The sequence below is a fragment of the Myxine glutinosa genome, chromosome 8 (assembly GCF_964187855.1).
Source record: "Myxine glutinosa chromosome 8, kmMyxGlut1.1, whole genome shotgun sequence".
NCBI lineage: Eukaryota > Metazoa > Chordata > Myxini > Myxiniformes > Myxinidae > Myxine > Myxine glutinosa.
Window position 1 is genome coordinate 158,704,051 of NC_136268.1, and position 14,195 is coordinate 158,718,245.

A 14,195-nucleotide genomic window follows, 5' to 3' on the forward strand; every position below is an offset into this window, starting at 1 on the left:
AGCATCTTGCAGTCTGCTCTCGGGCTGAACTTGCTGGGGCGGCCTGGCTTGAACAAGTTGGCAGTTGTTTGGAATCTTCTCCACTTGTAGATGATCTTCCGAATCGAATGATTGATTTCAGTCGAATGATTGATTTCAAATTGTTTGGAGATCTTTTTAAATCCCTTCCCAGACTCGTAGGCATCTTTAACCTTTTTTCTGAAGGCCTCAGAGGGCTCTTTTGATCTAGGCATGGTGACGAGGCACACTTCAACAACAAAGAGCAAACCAAACTAAATGTCTGAGGTTTAAATAAGACAGGTTCCTCCAAGATCCTCTCTAATGATGTTCTAATAATTTGCACCTGAGCTGGTGCACCTGATTCTAATTTTAGGTATTTGAAGTAGTGATAAATGTAGGGGTGTACTTACTTTTTCCACATGCAAAATTTGCATTTATGTTTATTTAAATTATACAATAGACTACAAAATGTAAATGTTTCATGATATTTGTTATATTATATCACCTTTATCTATCAATATTGTTGAAATGAAAATCAAATAACCGTATGTTGAAATATGTTGAAAAAGACAAAACTTTACATGGGGTGTGCTTACTTTTTCACGTGACTGTATGTGTTTGTGTGTGTGTATTTGTGTGTGTGTGTGTGTGTGTGTGTGTGTGTGTGTGTGTGTGTGTGTGTGTGTGTGTGTGTGTGTGTGTGTGTGTGTGTGTGTGTGTGTGTGTGTGTGTGTGTGTTTGTGTTTGTGTGTGTGTGTGAAATATATACACGTATCATTAAATTTGCATATTTTCGTTGATTCAAATTTTTTGTATCATCATTCTTATTCTGATTATATGTAATTTTGTGTGCTGCATTCCTGAAATATCAAGCCAAACCAACCACCCTTTCTTGTTCAGGTATGTCTCAGCGGTCACAACCCCTTCCAGGAGTTCTCCAGTTGATATTCTCTTCCCAAGATACAATGGACTCCTGATTGACATCCCACCTGGACTTCGCTCCCCACGGCCGATGCCAGGCAGTCCCAAACTGTGGCGCCAGCGGGGTCGGCCTGAACTAATCCGCGGGGGTAGCAGCAGCAGCATACCACCGAGCCCGGCACAATTTTTGGAGGAAGAAGAGTATGAGACGACACAAGAGTACGAGTTTGCCGCTCCAATGTCAGCAGTACTTCCTCCCGCTTCATCCGCACCTTCGTCCACAAACATTGGCAAAGGGCGAGCACTGCGGCGCAACGGTAAACGCAGGAATGGTGGCGCTGGAATCATGGGGCTCGGACCAAGTTCCACCAATGTTATAATGAGCTCCAGTACTGAGCTTAGCATTGGTTCTTCAGGAGGTGAATCAGAAGAGGAGAGCGACTTTGAGATTGGGGAGAACACACCCTTCCTGGGCATACCTGTCTCACTGACTTCTGCAGGTCATTCTCCGTTTACACCTGTTGGTGATGGGGCAAAGTTCCCTGGTTCTGCCATAAGTGGACACAGCCTCGCAGGCCCGTGTGTCATACCTGCACGCCTCGCCTACCCTTTGGCACGAGCAACGACAGGCAATGGCCGCCAGGACTCCGTGTCATCTGTGATCACAACAAGCCAGTTTAGCTCAGAGGAGGAACTACGCATGGCAGGCTGCACAAGAGCGCTGCGGAATCGGGACCCCATTTCCGTGTGAGCGTGGACCGACCCGCATTCTGCACCATGTCCCTGTCGCACTGCTGTGCACTATTTAAACAAAATACATATGTTAAGCTATTAAATGAACAAGGGGGCAAAATTGTCAAAATGGAGAGAAATGACTGAAAAAAAAATGCAAACATCCAGAAGCTTTCCTTTCCACAGGACATGAACAGCATAGTGCCATGTTGACATCCTGTGTAGATTTGCATTACGGAACAGAAAGCATATTATATGTTGTATACTTACCATGCTATAATTTGTGCCTTTTTATAATAATTTATGTTGTACTTTGGGGGCTGCTTCCACACCTAATTTGTTTTATCATACGAGGACATCCTCCCTCCCAAATCTTTTATCCTCCATGCTGTATACAAACTGTGACTGGATGAAAATGATGCTCACAACTATGTAATGTCGGTTTTGTAGGGAATTGATCTGGCTCCAGCCAACATGTATGTACGTGTGCTCTTATTTGTACTGAGATTTTTTTCACATCTTCTGTGGCGGAGAAAACGAATCTGCTAATGCTTTTCACGTTTGTAGTCTTAATGCGACGCTCGGTGACAATTCCATCGGAAGTCCTTTGTTCAGAAGTCCTTTCTCCTTTGTTCCTTTGTTCAGAAATCCTTTGTTCCTTTGTTCAGACGTCATTTGTTCCTTTGTTCAGAAGTCCTTTTTTCATTTGTTCAGAAGTCCTTTGTTCCTTTGTTCAGAAGTCCTTTGTTCCGTTGTTCAGAAGTCCTTTGTTCCGTTGTTCAGAAGTCCTTTGTTCCGTTGTTCAGAAGTCCTTTGTTCCGTTGTTCAGAAGTCCTTTGTTCCCCTGTTCAGAAGTCCTTTGTTCCCTTGTTCAGAAGTCCTTTATTTCTTTGTTCATGCATCTTATTTGCCTAACTCTCTTTCAGAGATAAGAGCGTCTTCTCGACTCAGAAGGCATGCCATGATGCCACGGCAAACGTCCATGGACGTAGTTACAGTTTTTGGTGTATTAAGCATACCTTCGGGATAAAGCCTGTTTTGCGTTTGGCTTTGCCCAAGGAACCGCACTCAGATGCGTAGCTTATTGAAAACCTTTTTTAGCTGCTAATCTCAAACGATGCGAATGAAGAAACTGGCGAAGCAATTGAGCTGAAACAGCATTGTGAGCATATCCCCTTTGTTGGCTTTATCTCGTGGTGTCAGTTCATGGCGCGATTCAAAACAAACCCAGCATTTGTCCCAAATCTATGAAATCCGATGAAATGTATCTCAATATGGAGAAATGGCGTGAGATTGTTTTCTGATTTTATTCCAAACCAAGGTTGTGTAATAATGCATATAAATGTTGTATATTTTACGTTGCTTGTTCTGCATTCACTGCTAATTGTTCTAATTTTTTTTTGCCATTTTAATTATGATACATTCCTGATTATTTTGCAGGCTGTTTGAACGAACCTTTGTTCTGGCATTCTTTGAGGAGCTACGTAAGAAGGAAAATGAAATATTTGTGCATGTTCATTCAGCCAAATAAAATAGTTTTAGGAATAATGCCGGAGTTAACAAAAAAAAGTTCCATTTTAAAAATGCTTTTGTTTTCCAAGACAATGGATTGCATGACATGGAATAGAGTGAGTTTTACATTGTTTTCTTGGCATAACTCTTAGCCTTCTGAATTTGAAACGATCAAAAGGAAACTCTTTTCGTAAGTCTATGGAGAGTGCAACCGTAGGACAGGTATAAAAAGAATCCTGTTTCTTTCCAGAGATGTAGCTGGGAGGAAAGGGCTGTGACATAAAGTGGAATTTAAAATATATTTTATTCTTGTCTCTTCATACATATTACATGCAGCACGTTATTTTCACATGCAGAGCATTGGATAGGTTTGTACTTTCATCCAATAAAAATAGGTAGGCACTACACAGCACGATATCCTCTCACGTTAACTACTTTGCCATGGTCCTGACGCCACAACTCTGTTAACTAAAGCGTGAATACGAGAGCCAAAGTTTATATATTTTTTAACAAAGATTATCCTAAAAGTTTAAATATCTCTGGGTGTTCATATTGTGGTTTTACCCATGGCTACACTACATCGTTAAGTGCAAACATGTTTGTAGTTGCTGATACAATTACTTATCAATCATACCTTTGCAATCTTCTGCAGTGTGAGCCAGCACCACAATGGCCACGTACATGTGATCTGAAGTATTAATTGTGTTGTGGATGTTATATTCACACAAGCTCTCTGCCTTGTTCTTCAACTGTAAATTCACCCACGTCATTCCACTCGATTCTGGCCTGTTAGATCATGACTTCCCCAATGAAATCCTCCGTGAATGCTCTGCTATTTCATCATCTTTGTAATTTGCTGTGTGTGTGTGAAGTACCCTTCATGAATTATGGACTCGAGTACATTTTGTCAGCTCATTATTAATTCCAACAGCAATTCTCAGAGATGAGCTGAACAACAAAAAAGATTGATGGACATACAGTAAAACATATTGTTACAGAGCAAACAAACTTGGGAAAGGTTGCAAAGATCAGAAAAGTTTTAGGACGTTGGAATCACCTTAACGTGATCATAACCTACAACTTTGCAGGACCGAAAGGTCAAAAGAAGAGTGGGTATCTTTATAAACACTCATGGTGGAACTTTATGTTTGTCACATTTTGGGCAAAGAAATGAGAGACACCGATGGACTTTCAAACAACTTTCAAGGACATTAGGAGTAAATGGACAAATTAGTAAAATATATAGGATTTACACCTGGGGTCACAATATCAAAAACATTTACTGAAGTGGAAATGTCAAGCAGAGATTGATTGCACAACCATAGGACAGACATTGAGAGGTCAGTGTGTAAATCTTGGACATGCCGACAAAAAATGTGTTGGTAAATTAGTGCTTGACATACAATGGGGTTAAGAGAGAGAGAATATAAATGAAACATGAGAACAAAATAAAGAATTTGAAGCACCCAAAACCCAGGAAAAGGCCAGTTTCTTTTGGATAAGACCAAACATTTTAAAGGCTACAATTGCATCATTTCTTTTTTGTATGAAATTGACTTGAATCGAAGGTCATGGTTAATATGAATAAAGTTTTAATCCCTCATACATCATATCCTTGAATATATAAGCAGGCAAAAGTCAATCTTCCATTTCATCGCCAAATTGGCAATTTGTGTGACAGTGTGTATATTGTTATTGAGCACACGAAAAATGACAATGAGCTGAAATGCAATTAAAGGAGAAAAATATGGATCAAGATAATCGTTCAAAAATCCTGCAAAGACACCAAGGAAATAATCACGTATTATTGTAAAGAAGGTGTGTGGCAAAGTCATCGACACGTAATTATAAGCTTTTCATGAAATATGCCAAAGTAATTTGAGCAAACAATATAGAAAAAATAATTAATATAATATCTAAATGGAATTGTGCGTCATCAGCCAGCATGTCCAAAGAGCAAAGTGATACCGTTTTTGGATTGCACAGCAAACTGGACTGCTCACGATTAAAAGAGCATCCTTACGTAAATGTGTCACAAACAGTTATACATTCATAATATGAAAGGTTACAACATGCCAGAAATGTGCTAAATTTACTATATGCAATTTAGAGAAAATCTAATTCGGGCCAAATATTACAATCGGTTTGGGTGTGTGTGTGTGTATGTGTATATACATATACATGCATATATATATATATATTGTTACGGATCTCAGAGACGGCACTCCCCTTAGCAAGGGGGGGTTAATTCCCTTGACCTGTTAACCTGGCCGTCTCTGGTCATGGTACTTATAACGCTCTTTTGCGGGGTGAAATTGGTCAGGGTTATTGGTCAAGGTGTTCTCCCAAATACCTTTACCAATCCCTCCGCAAAACAGGGAGACAAGTACCGCTCGAACCACGGACAAGATGGTATTTGCCGAGCGGTTTAGCAATCCGCAGCTCGAGCCATTAACAAAGGACTAACCCGACTCCGAGCGTTTGGCCAAAATCGCGCCAAAGGTATTCAATCAGGGAAAACACGAAAGCGACCGGACGAGAGGAAAACCCACAGAATAAGAAGGAACAGGTGTAATTTATTAATTATGTACAAAACCAAAGAAGAAGAGGAAACGAAAGTACTATATAGAACGAAGAAGAAGAAGATACACAGGGCAGCCTTAAACAGTCTTATATTATCAACGCCCAAGACAGACAAACAGACTTACACGAAAGGGGAATAGCAGGCAGGAATGACTGGACGAAGGAGAAGGGTCCAAGTGGGACAGCAGGGCTGGAAGGTTCGGGTAGAGGCACAGCAAGGAGGTCCGCCCCAGGTCCACGCTCCGGCCTGGAAGCGAACAGCCAGCGGCAGCTTCACGTATTCGTTCTCGCGGTAGGGCTTTTCAAAGCAGCTTGTCAAAGAGCTCCGCGCAGCTTCATCTCTCCCAGCCAGACCTCACCACGTGCCGCCTCCAAACCAAGTCGATTCTCGTTTATCTCCGTTCATCCCCGTTCATCTCTCCATTCATCTCTGTTCATCTCCTGTTCATCTCTGTAAAAAGGCTTTGCGCTGGCGCTTATATTACGTGCCTCCAGATCAATGCACGCTTCATAGAGCCACGCCCGCGATGGTACCTCGCCAGCCCTGGTTGATCTTTAAGGGCTTGCTGACTCCACGTCCGATGACGAGTCGATGTGCCACACCTTGTTCTGGCGGCTCCGCCCCCTCCTTCCTCGGCTTGACCGCATGGCTAATGGCGGTTTGGGGCCAACAACCGCATCAAGGCAAGGAGCAGCGAACGCTGCTCGACTGTTACTTTGCGGAGACGCGGGTGAGGCGATTGGGGAAATTGAAAGGGGCCTATCTTATTTGATCAATGCAAGGCAGATTCAACTATTGGGAACAGATCCTTAACTGAAACACATAATAATGGGGATATTTACAGGGGAACATTTATAAGGGAAACATTTACTAAAATTTACTAGTGAAGGTTCTAAAAACCGTAACTATATATATATATATATATATATATATATATATATATATATATATATATATATATATATATATATATATATATATATATATATATATATATATATATATATATATATAATTAATGAACGAGATGAAATAATTAAATTGATATATATGTGGAAAAATTATATGTTTTCAGGACAGTTTAACAGACCTGGGTTCAATTCCTGGTCTGAGCATGTAATTTTCCCACATATACAGGCACGTGAAAAAGTAAGTACACCCCATGTAAAGTTTTGACTTTTTCAACATATTTCAACATACAGCTATTTGATCTTCATTTCAAACAATATTGATAGATAAATGTGATATAATATAACAAATATCATGAAGCATTTACATTTTGTAGTCCATTGTATAATTTAAATAAACATAAATGCAAATTTCGCATGTGGAAAAAGTAAGTACACCCTTGGCTCTGATAGGTGGTATTGCCCCCTTTGGCAGAAACAACCTCAAGGAGGCGTTTCTTATAACTGTCTACCAGTCGTAACGCGAGGAGAGATCTCGCGAGATCACAGCGAGGTCACGTCTTTTCGAAGCTGTTCCATGCGCTCACGCTTTCGAAGCTAAGTGATCTTTCTCAATTGTGTTTTTGTCGAGACTGTATCTATCTTTCGGTGTATGTACCTATCGCGTATCTTTTGGAAAATTTTCGGTGCTAATTTTTCGTACATGTATGCACAATCGTCGGTTAATGCGTATCGAGTATTCTGCGGCCTAGAACTCGTAGGCTTAGTCTACCGTACCGTCTCCGACCTTGTGGTTTTGTTTTTCTCTCAGCGATTCGTCGAATGCGCTGCAATTATTTTATTTTCGTTCTCTGTTTCGTCCCAGTCGTTCACCCCATACCTCCTTGTTTAATATCTCTACTCAAAAAAAAAAAAAACCCAAAAATATTTCCTTCCCAGGTCTTATTCGTTTATTTGTTGTTCATATTTGTTCGTTCGTTCTTCGTTCGCGATCACGCGATCACGTGGTTAGAAATGTATAATCTCTCCCCTGAACAACTATTTTCTCTCATATATTATAACACCCTTTTCTTCATTTCCTACAAAAGGATGCTTTCGTCTTGCTCACCAAATCTATTCATTCCAAAAAATATATATAATACCATCTCTTACAGTTCCTCCTTTCTACATTCCCTAAACTATCCAGAACTCCATCCCTCCTCCAGTGTCCTCAAACGTATTTTTGACTCGAAGGTCTCAAACTCATTTTGCAAAAAATGTTCGTTTCCCATGAATCGTACACTTTTCAAAATCCAATCTCACCCCTCCCCTCCAAAGCCTCCCCATCACCCATCCCTTTCAAATCTCCCTCCTTGCCCCTTCCCTCCCCTCCCTCCTAAACTCCCCCCACACCCCTCCCCTCCTAGACTCCCCTCTCACCCCTCCTCCTCAAAGCATCCTCCCTGCTTCTTCCCCCTTCCAACTTTCACCTTCATCTCCCCCAACCTTCTGCCTCGCTCTTCCCCCTCCTCAAATAACACCTCACTGTGCCTCACCCAATCTCCATCAAACCTCTTGTCCGCCCCATTCTTCCCTTTCTCCAAGCTATTCTGAAATCTCTGACACACCTTCAACAGCTCTCCCTACCTCTTCCTCCACTTCCACATCTTACCCTACCCTTCCCCCCCCCCCCCCCTGTTCTGGACCCGATGCTCCCCCTTCCTCTTCATTAACGGTATGGACCTCAAACATCCGGGGCCTTCGCTCAAACTTGACTGACCTCTCCATACAGGTTGCTTCTGACAAACCAGATGTGATCTGCTTAACAGAAACTTTCCTCCTTCATGATGTCTCTGATGCCTTGGTATCTCTCCCAGGTTACTCCCTCCTCAGGTATGATAGACCTGAGCCTCGTCCTGGAGGTGGGGTTGCTATCTTTATAAAAAACTCTCTTCCTCACTCGCCCTCCACTGCCCTCTCTCCACCTCACCCTCAGGAATACCTTTGGCTACGGCTTCCCCTTCGCTCCCACCTTTTGTTCATATGTGTGTTGTACCGTCCACCAATCAGCGATGACTCCATCTACATCTCACTGTCTGATAATATGGACCAACTTCTATCTACCCATCCCAACTCTCTCTTCCTCATATGTGGTGATTTCAATTGTCACCATGCCAGTTGGCTGGGTGTGGGTACCTCTCTCACCAGCCATGGCTCTTCAGCAAAGGACTTCTGCGACTCACTGGGACTGACACAATCTGTCAATTTCCCGATCCGGATCTCAGTCAACGGAGCATCTTCTCTTCTGGATTTGGTTATGACAAACTTCCCAGAAAATGCCTGCTGCTCTTCTTCTGCTCCAATCAGCTCATCTGATCATGTGCTTGTCAAAGTGGACATCTCTCTGACCATTCTCAGAGAGCCTCCTCAGCGTCGACGAGTCTGGCATTTCACTCAGGCCAACTGGCACGGTCTTCAAGCGGCCATCAATCATCTGGACTGGTCTCCCATCTCTACCGCCTCTGACATCAACTCATCCTGGGAATTTTTTCAAAGTAAATTGCTCTCTCTCATGCACAGATATATCCCATCTCGTCTTCAGTTGTCATACCCTTCCTCCCGTCCATGGTACACGCAATCTTGTGGTGAGGCTGTTGCCCTGAAACAACTTGCTTTAGTCTCCTGGAAAGCAAATCCAACGGAAGGAAATCTCATTTCCTTTCACAAAGCCCGAAACAAGTGTGTGTCCACCCTCAGGAGAGCCAGTAAACAATATCTCACCATTCTCAAGACCGAACTCTCTTATCTGTCTCCCTCTTCCAAATCCTGGTGGCGTCTGGTCAAATCTGTTTCTGGTGTTTGTTCCCCCTCCATCCCCTCCCTCACCTCAAACGGCTTAACGGCTGACTCCGCACGTGAAAAAGCTGAATGCCTCAACTCTGTGTTTGCCTCTAAATCTTGTGTCCCAAACCCATCCCTCTCTGTACCCACCGTACCCAGTCATACCCAGCTGCTCCTGGACTCTGTGTCCTTTCCTCCTGACAAGGTGGAAAAGTTTCTGTCAACCCTCGACTCTGATTCTGCAACTGGTCCTGACGGCATCAGCCCACGGGTCCTAAAATCATGTTCTTCCGCTCTTTCACTCCCTCTCTCTGTTCTCTTCACCCTCTCTTTTGCTCAAGGTCATCTGCCATCTGCTTGGAAATCAGCCAACATCACCGCTTTACACAAAAAAGGTGCAAAAACAGATCCCAGCAACTACAGACCAATCAGCCTTCTCCCAATTATCAGCAAAGTCATGGAATCCATCATTGCTTCAGATATGAAATCTTTCCTCTTCTCCAATGGCTTGATCTCTGATCATCAATTTGGTTTCAGACCTGGTCACTCTACTCTGGACATGCTGCTTCTGCTTTCTCAACAATGGATGGAGGTCCTCAACGCCAAACAGGAAATTAGAGCTGTCTCCCTTGACATTTCACGTGCCTTCGATACGGTCTGGCACCCTGCTCTGCTCACCAAACTCTCCTCCTTTGGTATCCATGGAAATCTCCACGCATGGCTGGCGGACTTCCTCTCTGGTCGTAGTCAACGTGTGGCCCTGAATGGGTTTCTCTCATCTCCTCTTCCTGTTCAGGCTGGAGTTCCCCAAGGTAGTGTTCTGGGCCCTGTGCTTTTTCTGGTCTTCATCAATGATCTCTCTGACTCTCTTGAAAATCCTCTCTATCTCTTTGCTGACGACTCTACTCTCTGTCGCTCCATTCCTCATCCCTCAGATCGGCAGTCTGCAGCCTCCTCACTCTCTGCAGACCTGGACAAAATCACAGACTGGGCAAACAAATGGAACATGTCTTTCAATCCTGATAAATCTCACACTCTTACGATGTCTCTCTGAAAAGACCGACTGGAAAACCCTCCCATCCACTTTCTGAATAATCCTCTCCAAGAAGTTCTGTCACTCAAGCTTTTGGGTCTCACTATTTGCCATGATCTTTCCTGGGAAAACCACTTTTTTTTTTCTTTTCTTTTTTTTCTTTTCTTTCTTTTTGTATACAAGATCGAGGCTCGTGAAAGAGCGAACATTAATCACACAGAAAGACAAACAGACACATAAAACAAATAACATCGGGAGCGGTAGACAAGATGGGGAGAGAGGGGGCAGGACACAAACACAACATTTGAGAGCAGGGACCGAGAGACGGAGACAAATTTCAAATCTGGCCTCCAAAGCCAGTCGCCGACTGGGCATCCTCCATCGTGCGAAGTCCTTCCTTGGCACACCTGAGCTCCTCACCACATACAAGGCTTTCATCCGCAGCTCTATGGAATACTGCTCTCCCCTCTGGTCTGGTGCTCCTGCCTCACACCTAGCCCGTCTTCACGCTGTTGAAACCAAAGCGTTCAGAATCATTGGAATCTCCCGCGATGAAGCTAACTGCAAGGGCCTTTCACTCACTCACCGCAGGCAGGTTGGTGGTCTTTCCGTCTTCTACCATCTCCTCTCTGGCCTTGCCCCCCCAGCCCTCTCTGGGCTCTGTCCCCCAAATATTCCTACAGGTCGCACAAGATCTGCCTGCAACCCTCTTATGGGTAAACTGCCAAAATCAAGACTTTCTGCTCACCTTCACTCCTTCATTCCTCTTTTCTCCCGCCTCTGGAACAAATTCCCTCACTCTCTTCAATCCCACTCCACCCTCCAGGTCTTTAAAACAGCTGTTCACCACCATCTATTATCCTCCCCCATCCAAAACCTTGATCATTTCTACCCCCGCTAATTTCGGTCCCCTTGTGTTTTATACCTCTCCCCCCCCCCCTCCCCCTCCCACGCCTCCTGCCCCCAAGCCCTCTCCCTCCCACACTTCTCCCTGCTCTCAAATGTTGTGGTTGTGTGCTTCCCCTTCTCTCCCCATCTTGTCTTCCGCTCCCTCTTTTTGTATATTTTGTTTGTCTGGTTTGTTTTGTTTGTTTGTTTGTGAAATAAATGTTAGCTCTTTCACGAGCCTCGATTCAGTATACAAAAAAAAGAAAAAAAAAAAGAAAGTCTCTGACATCAACTGAGAGAAATTTCTGCCCACTCCTCCATGCAGAATTATTTCAGCTATGAGATGTTTGAGGGGTTTCTTGCATGCACAGCTCGTTTCAAATCCCCCCACAACATCTGAATGGGATTTATATCCAGGCTTTAACTTGGCCATTCCAGAACCCTCCATTTCTTTCTTTTCTGCCATTCCTTGGTGGATTTACTGGTATGGTTAGGGTCATTGTCATGTTGCAATGTCCATCTTCGGTTGAACTTCAACTTCCCGAAAGATGGCCTCACATTATCTTCAAGCACCCTCTGGTACAAAGAAGAATTCATCGTGGATTCTATGATGGTGAGCTTCCCAGGCCCTGATGCAGAAAAGCTGCCCCAAACCATAATATTTCCACCACCATGCTTTACAGTTGCTATCAGGTTCTTGTGGTCAAATGCTGTCTTTGGTTTTCGCCAAACATGTCTTCTGGTACTGTGGCCAAATAACTCTACCTTTGACTCATCTGTCCAGAGCACATTGTTCCAGAAGTGCTGGTCTTTGCCTCGGTGTTCATTGGCAAACTTTAGTCTTGCCCTGATGTTCTTTCTGGACAGCAAAGGTTTCCTCCTGGCACACCTCCCATGTAGATCAAATTTGTGCAGCCTCTTTCTCATGGTAGACTCGTGCACTTTGACATCAACAGTGGCAAGAGCTACCTGAAGGTCCCGTGATGACATTCTGGGGTTCTTAGAGACTTCTTTCAGCATCTTGCGGTCTGCTCTCGGGCTGAACTTGCTGGGGCGGCCTGGCCTGAACAAGTTGGCAGTTGTTTGGAATCTTCTCCACTTGTAGATGATCTTCCGGACAGTCGAATGATTGATTTCAAATTGTTTGGAGATCTTTTTAAATCCCTTCCCAGACTCATAGGCATCTATAACCTTCTTTCTGAAGGCCTCAGAGAGCTCTTTTGATCTAGGCATGGTGACGCTGCACACTTCAACAACAAAGAGCAAACCAAACTAAATGTCTGAGGTTTAAATAAGACAGGTTCCTCCAAGATCCTCTCTAACGATGTTCTAATCATTTGCACCTGAGTTGGTGCACCTGATTCTAATTTTAGGTATTTGAAGGAGTGATAAATGTAGGGGTGTACTTACTTTTTCCACATGCAAAATTTGCATTTATGTTTATTTAAATTATACAATGGACTACAAAATTTAAATGTTTCATGATATTTGTTATATTATATCACCTTTATCTATCAATATTGTTGAAATGAAGATCAAATAGCTGTATGTTGAAATATGTTGAAAAAGTCAAAACTTTACATGGGGTGTACTTACTTTTTCATGTGACTGTATATCAATTTTTTATATAGATGTGTGTGTATGTATATATATATGTATATATATATATATATATATACATATACGTATATATATATGTACATAATAATAATAATAATAATAATTCATTTATTTTGTATAGCGCTTTTCCAGAAGCCCAAAGGCGCTTTGACAGAGTGGAAAACATAATGCATAACAATACATGAAAACAACAATTGCAAAAAGACAAGAATCAAGAAAACAAACAGCAGCGATATACGGCATATATATAAGACAAGAATCAAAAAGACAAGACAAGAATCAATAGGGAAATATTTAAAGCAAAAGGAGGGAGAAGGAGAAGAGATAGTCAGGGGTTAAATGCTGTGGGTTGAATGTTGAATGCAGCGTTGAACAGGTGGGTCTTTAGTGATGTTTTGAATGTGGTGAGTGAGGAGGAGTCTCTGATGGTGTGAGGTAGTGAGTTCCAGAGGGTGGGAGCAGCGATGGAGAAGGCCCTGTCCCCCCAGGATCTGAATTTGGTCCGGATGGAGGGGGTCAGGAGGTTGGTACCAGCAGAGCGGAGGTTGCGGGTGGGAGTGTGTCTGGAGAGGAGGTCAGCTAGGTAGGATGGGGCCAGGTTATGGAGGGCTTTGTATGTCAAGAGGAGGATTTTGTACTGGATTCTCTGGGGGATGGGGAGCCAGTGAAGCTTGTAAAGGACGGGGGTGATGTGGTCACGGGTCCGGGAATGAGTGAGTAGACGGGCAGCGGAGTTCTGAATGTATTGGAGTTTATTGGTGATTTTTGAGGGTGAACCATAGAGGAGGCTATTGCAGTAGTCCAGACGGGAGGTGATGAAGGCGTGGATGAGGGTTTCTGCAGCCGTGGAGGAGAGGGATGAGCGGAGACGGGCAATGTTTTTCAGGTGAAAGAAGGCTGACTTTGTGATCTGTTTAGTGTATTTGTCGAAGGAAAGGGTTTGGTCAAAGATGACGCCAAGATTCCGGATGTGAGGGGAGGTGGATACTGGGATACCGTCGATGTTGAGGGCAAAGTTATGGGTGGATTTTGTGAGCGTTTTTGGGCCAATGATGATTATTTCAGATTTATCACAGTTAAGCTTGAGGAAGTTGATTTGAAGCCAGGATTTTATTTCAGTGATGCAGTTTGTCAGGATAGAGTGGGTGTCGGTGGAGACGGACTTGGTGGAGATGAA

The 14,195-nt window shown here is 43.3% G+C and overlaps 1 protein-coding gene across 1 annotated transcript in view; it reads left to right on the forward strand.

Annotated features, from left to right (window-relative positions):
* Positions 1-3,580, forward strand: part of LOC137433227 (pro-neuregulin-1, membrane-bound isoform-like) — a 376,724-nt gene extending 373,144 nt beyond the window's left edge. Inside the window, exon 11 of the mRNA XM_078784011.1 lies at positions 961-3,580. Within this exon, the coding sequence (XP_078640137.1) occupies positions 961-1,672 (712 nt within the window). The 3' untranslated portion in view covers positions 1,673-3,580. The remainder of the gene's footprint in view (positions 1-960) is intronic.
* Positions 3,581-14,195: the final 10,615 nt, after the last annotated feature.